This window comes from Limulus polyphemus, unplaced genomic scaffold (genome assembly GCF_000517525.1).
Source record: "Limulus polyphemus unplaced genomic scaffold, Limulus_polyphemus-2.1.2 Scaffold164, whole genome shotgun sequence".
Classification (NCBI taxonomy): Eukaryota; Metazoa; Arthropoda; class Merostomata; order Xiphosura; family Limulidae; genus Limulus; species Limulus polyphemus.
Window position 1 is genome coordinate 66,337 of NW_013665774.1, and position 6,511 is coordinate 72,847.

At 29.7% G+C, this 6,511-nt stretch overlaps 1 protein-coding gene across 1 annotated transcript in view; it reads right to left on the bottom strand.

Moving 5' to 3' along the window:
• Nucleotides 1–6,511, bottom strand: part of LOC106477240 (voltage-dependent calcium channel type A subunit alpha-1-like) — a gene marked incomplete at its 3' end in the record, with an annotated part of 233,638 nt that overhangs the window by 62,037 nt on the left and 165,090 nt on the right. The window contains exon 5 of the mRNA XM_022381457.1: nucleotides 5,550–5,689. Within this exon, the coding sequence (XP_022237165.1) occupies nucleotides 5,550–5,689 (140 nt within the window). The remainder of the gene's footprint in view (nucleotides 1–5,549; nucleotides 5,690–6,511) is intronic.

Genomic DNA, 6,511 nt, shown 5'->3' on the forward strand with positions numbered 1-6,511 from the left:
TAATCATTATGTAACCAATATAAGTTACCATGAAGTGAATGAATTAACCATTATGTAACCAATATAAGTTACCATGAAGTGAATGAATTAATCATTATGTAACCAATATAAGTTACCATGAAGTGAATGAATTAACCATTATGTAAGCAGTATAAGTTACCATGAAGTGAATGAATTAACCATTATGTGACCAGTATAAGTTACAATGAAGAGAAAGATTTAACTTTTATGTAACCAATATAAGTTACCATGAAGTGAATGAATTAACCATTATGTGACCAGTATAAGTTACAATGAAGAGAAAGATTTAACTTTTATGTAACCAATATAAGTTGTCATGAAGTGAATGAATTAACCATTATGTGACCAGTATAAGTTACAATGAAGAGAAAGATGTAACTTTTATGTAACCAATATAAGTTACCATGAAGTGAATGAATTAACCATATATAACCAATATAAGTTACAATGAAGAGAAAGATTTAACTTTTATGTAACCAATATAAGTTACCATGAAGTGAATGCATTAACCATCATGTAACCAATATAAGTTACCATGAAGTGAATGAATTAACCATTATCTAACCAATATAAGTTACCATGAAGTGATGAATTAATCATTATGTAACCAATGTAAGTTACAACGAAGAGAAGGATTTAACCATTATGTAACCAATATAAGTTACCACTAGCTAATCGCCGTGAAGCCCTCGATAAAGTTAACATTGTTTGGTGAATAAAAACAAAGTATTTAAAAACCAACAGAAACGTTTTCCAATAACAATAGAAAAACTATATTAATCAAATAACTATGTTTGTATAGCGTTTCAATGTGCATATGATCTGAAAATAATCTTGTTTTGTACATTATACCATATTTGGTAAAATATTTTAATGAAAATAGTCAGTAAACTTAAATATAAGTATGTATGCATGAGGATGTAAGAACATGATACATAAATACGAGGATGTAAGAACATGATACATAAATACGAGGATGTAAGAGCATGATACATATATAAGATGATGTAAGAACATGATACATAAATACGGGTATGTAAGAACATAATATGTAAATATATATGAGGATGTAAGAGCATAATATGTAAATATATATGAGGATGTAAAAGCATAATATGTAAATAAATATGAGGATGTAAGAGCATAAGATCCATAAACCTCTACAACCACAAATTAAGGTGATCAATAATTTATCTTAAACTTTTATCCATTAATATTTCAACTTGTACATAAGACAGTAAAATGTGTTAATTTCAAAAGTTTTGAAAATTAATATGTTATAAAGTTATAAATTATTTGAAATCATACTTCATTGTATATTTTAATGAAAATTTAGAGTTTTGTGAGTCACAAGACCTACACAATGTGTAATTACGTTTTAAAAATGGGAATATGAATACTAAAAACCATATAATATCATACATGTTATAGTTTTACCTATCATTACGTTACAAATTAAATATAGAAAGATTATTGAAATTAACTGTATCTATAACAAATGGAATTGATAATAACCACAGATGTTTGAGTAATAATCATAATTGGTTGATTAATAACCATAGATGTTTGAGTAATAACCATATATGTTTGAGTAATAACCATATATGTTTGAGTAATAATCATAGATATTTGAGTAATAAGCATCAATGATTAAGTAATAACCATCAATGTTTAAGTAATAACCATCAATGTTTGAATAATAATCATCAATGTTTGAGTAATATCCATAGATGTTTGAGTAATATTCGATAGTTATTAAGATAAGGTTCTTGGGAAAGTAAAATATAACTAAATACTTTAAACTCCTACACACAAGGTTATTAGGTTAAAACTAGACTAATTTTCTAACAATGTTGCTGATTTGAAATAAGACACTTAGAGGATAAACTAGGACCAAACTTTATTTTAAACTTTACTCAAAATATATTTAGTTTTAAATCTCAATAAACTTTTGATTTCTTCATGTTTGTTTGTTGTTGAACACAAAACTATACAATGGACTATTTGTGTTGTGCCGGCCTTGGTTATTTAAACCCAATTTTTAGCATCATAAGCCTTCATACTTACCGCTGAGTCACTGGGAACATTTCTGTTTCAAATAGTATGATTCAGAATATAAACTAGTAGTAAAATACTTATTCATACAACTCTTAAGTTAAAATAACTAAAATTTATTTCCTAACAGTCTTGCTGGTTTGTAATAAAACACTTAGGAAGATAAATCAGGATCAAACTATCTATTTTAAACTTTAGGTGGAAAAATTTGGAGTGTTCTAATAATGCAGTTGGCTTAAAATTAAATCATTGGAGAAGATAAACTAAAAACTAAGTTACCTTTAACTCCTATCCATAAGCTTGGGTGAAAAGTTTTCGCTATAGCGCTAATAACGTGGTTGATTTAAAATTCAAGCATTGTAGAAGATAAACTAAAACTAAGTTACCTTTAACTCCTATCCATAAGCTTAGGTGAAAAGTTTTAGCTGTTACTTTAATAACGTGGTTGGTTTAAAATTGAATAATTGGAGAAGATAAACTAAAACTAAGTTACCTTTAACTCCTATCCATAAGCTTAGGTGAAAAGTTTTAGCTATTACTTTAATAACGTGGTTGGTTTAAAATTAAATAATTGGGGAAATAAACTGAAACTAAGTTACCTATTTTAAGCTCCTACCTACAAGGTGGAAAAATGTGGCTACTTGAAAAGAGGTAACTAATTCTACAGGATGTCACGTGGAGATTATCTAGTTGACCAAAGCTACAGCAGTATCTAAGATTGAGGTCATTTTGGCCAATAATGAATCAGGTTATATCACGTGACGACATTATAGAGCTCTACATAGAGAGGTCCTACTAGGTCACCGGGGAGGCTTCGGTCTTTGCTACCAAGATGTCGCAGGTCGAAGGTTATGGTATGGCTAACATCGTAGGACAACAAAGGCTAGAGACAGGGGTTTGATCCGGCACATTTACAACTTACTTGGCGTTCGAGATACTAGTTTGAGTGGACGCAAAACTCGGAAGGATCGCAGCATACGCAAATCTAAATTTTCGCTCTTCTCTGCTGTTAGGTTCATGATCCTGGAAGATAGGCATTATAGGTGAAAGTCATAGGATTTTTTGAAAACACTCCTAATATGACGTACCTATCGTATTGCTGAATAAGTAGACAACTGGATATATTTTTTTAAATAATTTACCATGCTTTGTAAAATCTACATCTACATTAAAACCACAAAGTGCACAGTTGCTAGTTATGTTTATAAGCACAATATAACTTCTCTTGGTCACGTGTCTTTCAAAATGGATGTATCTGTTCATCAGTTTTATTGCGTTATTTGTCTGTTAAAATTTCCGGATTTGTGAGTAGAAAGAAGAAGTTTGGATTAATCCTATGAACTTATTATTTTGTACTGGAATCACGCAATTCCTAGTTACAACGATAAATGAGAGTTTCAGTAACGTGGAGAAAAATAACACACAAAGTAATCCACATACTGCACGAACAGAGTAAGTACTGTTATTGATCGAAGTAACAATGAGAAGGAAAGCCATAGAAGCACACACACACACACATATATATATATATATACAATACACAACAATAAAGACGTGATATAGTGGTTATAAGAGTTTTTAGAAATTATTTTTTTATCTAAACGTTTAAAGTTTATAAAGAGACTTCAGTCAACAACTAAGCTGTTCATTTTTTCTTTAACATCGGACTATATTAATGTTTTTCTTTCTTACTAAACCATAACATAGAAATGCTCACAAAATGAATAGTACAAAAATGAATGTTGTCTTTAGAATCTTGAAGAATGAAACGTTAGAATAGTAGAGTTAGTTTATTAGGGATACAGAAATTATCATATCTATAGCTACAACGTTTTATCTAGTTAACCTGACATTATTAGCTACACCAACTATAATGACTGACCTCGTGATCTAGGTAACAAGAAAACCTAGCGAATAGGTTCATTGGTATTTAATTGGTTGAGCTTCATAATGATTAGCCAGTTATTTTTGGACGAAGATGACTGGTAAATAAATAATTTAATAAAACAAAAGTAAAAAAAAATGTCTGTAAAAGAAGTATAATGTGGATTATACTAATTAACATGAATAAATAGTGTTTGAAGCGCTACATAGTATCTATAGTAATTGTAACATACTATTGAGGTCATGAATATTCATTATTATATGTATTGCTGGCGGTGGAAACCTAGTTGTTAGATGTGCTTGACCTTAATTAAAGGTCAATTTTAGTTGGCAACAGCAATAGGTTGAAGAATTTTAAAGATTTTATAACTGCTGGGGATAACAAAAGAATTACAAATATCTTACATAGTAACATAAGCAATCAATATTCTAACATATGTTAGTTTACATTCGACAGATTAAGATAGTTTGATTGTACTATATTATAAAGTCATCTTCAAATTATAAAGATAAAATATACGTACGCAGTAATTCAACCTTAGAAGTTTGAAACAAAGGTTATAAAGGATACAGCTGTATACCATAATATTTAATAATTTTAGGTTTTAACTGTTTAATTAACAAGGCTTCCTTTATTTTTGCAGAGATTTATATTTTATCTCTATTAAGAATCTCAACATTGCCAAGTTGGACAGAATGAACAAGAGGCGTCAGAGTCTTAGTACTTCTTTGTTATAGCTTACCTTAACGTCTGCCAGAAAAGTAAGCTTACTCTAATCGTCTGCCAGAAATTGAACAGACAAATTAATTATATCCCCCCCCCCAAGGCTTTCTGGTCAACTGAGAAACTTTGGGGGTAAAGGAAATTTTACAATAAACAGGACGTTCATAAATACTTGACTGGTGCTGGGATTCAATTCGGATTTTTTTTATTTAATGTAGAGAAAACTTTGTTATCGGATTCCAGAGTAAACCCGTTTTGGGTTAATATTTCCGTTTTCAGTTTGTTGAGATCCGATTGAAAATATGCGTTACTAGAAGCAATGACCCTGAGATAATGATACAGAGTTTTTACGATGCCTAATTTTTGAAAAGAGTCATTGTAGGAGTTTCAAGATACGTATAAACCTGTGTGAATATCCTTACGATAACTAGAAGCGTGTATCTTTTTATCCTGTCTCTTAACAAGAACATTCAGGAACGGATGTGTATGGTTTTCTACAGATTCACTGGTAAGCTTAATGCCATGATGGATCATGTTCAGGTCTATAAATAATTTGTGATGAAGGGACGTGAAAATAGTTTGATATATCATTTTATCATGAATATGTTGATGGGAACGGGAATACTAATGATGAATAAGATCTTCAAATTGAAAGCTGTTGAAACTTTATAACAATACATATTATAATATTATACTATATGCCCTTAATTAGACGTTAATTTATTTTGTGAAAAGTTAATGAAATATAATACTATCCAATGAGTTAACAAGAGAATTTTGAACGTAATATTTCGACTCCTTTGATTTAATGGGTTAAATAGAAACCAAGCTCTTAAAATGAAACTTAAAAACATCGTGCACTTACCCTGTTACCACAACAATGAAGTCCATCATGTTCCAAATGTTGCGAAGATAAGCTCCTTTGTGGAGTATAAAGCCTAACGCTAAAATTTTTAATAATGATTCTACACAGAAAATTCCTAGAAAATATGGTTCCGTTTTTTCCTGCAAAAAGTAAAACAAAATCCAGGATGTAAGACCAATCACAGAGTACTAATTGATAAACAAAACTAACTGGTTGATAAAGTACATTATCCCATATAGGTTTTAATAAATATTATTTAATTAATCGAGTAGATTATGGGATCCAACTTATTATTATTATCGTTTATTTCAAAATAAACGCTGTGGAGGTTTAAAAAATTAAGGAATTTGAAAATATTTGGTAACATAAGTGATTCCAAATACTATTCCAGTGTTTACAAACAACGTTAAGAAAAGTCAGAGATATTTGGTGAACATCTCACCTATATGTCAAGTTTCTTGTTTTTGTATTTAAATTCTGAAACAAAAAGCTGATTTAAAAAATGCTACTTAAGCATGATATCAGATTAGGAAACTCGTCACATTGTAAACAGACTAGTTCAGTTAACTCCAGGGAAGAATATAAATTATGAAAGTTAATTCCAGGAAAGATTGTAAACTATGAAAGTTAACTCCACGGAAGATTATAAACAATTAAAGTTAACTTCAGGGAAGATTATAAATTATGAAAGTTAGCTCCAGGAAAGATTGTAAACTATGAAAGTTAACTCCAGTGAAGCTTATAAACAATTAAAGTTAACTTCAGGGAAGATTATAAATTATGAAAGTTAACTCCAGGAAAGATTGTAAACTATGAAAGTTAACTCCAGGGAAGATTATAAACAGAGAAACCATAGATACCTAAAATCCAAAGACAAGTTTAAACTTGTCAAGTTTAACAAAAACAACTGAAATAAGGTTGAATCGTTTACAAATGAAACGTCACGTTTAAAATAGCGGGAT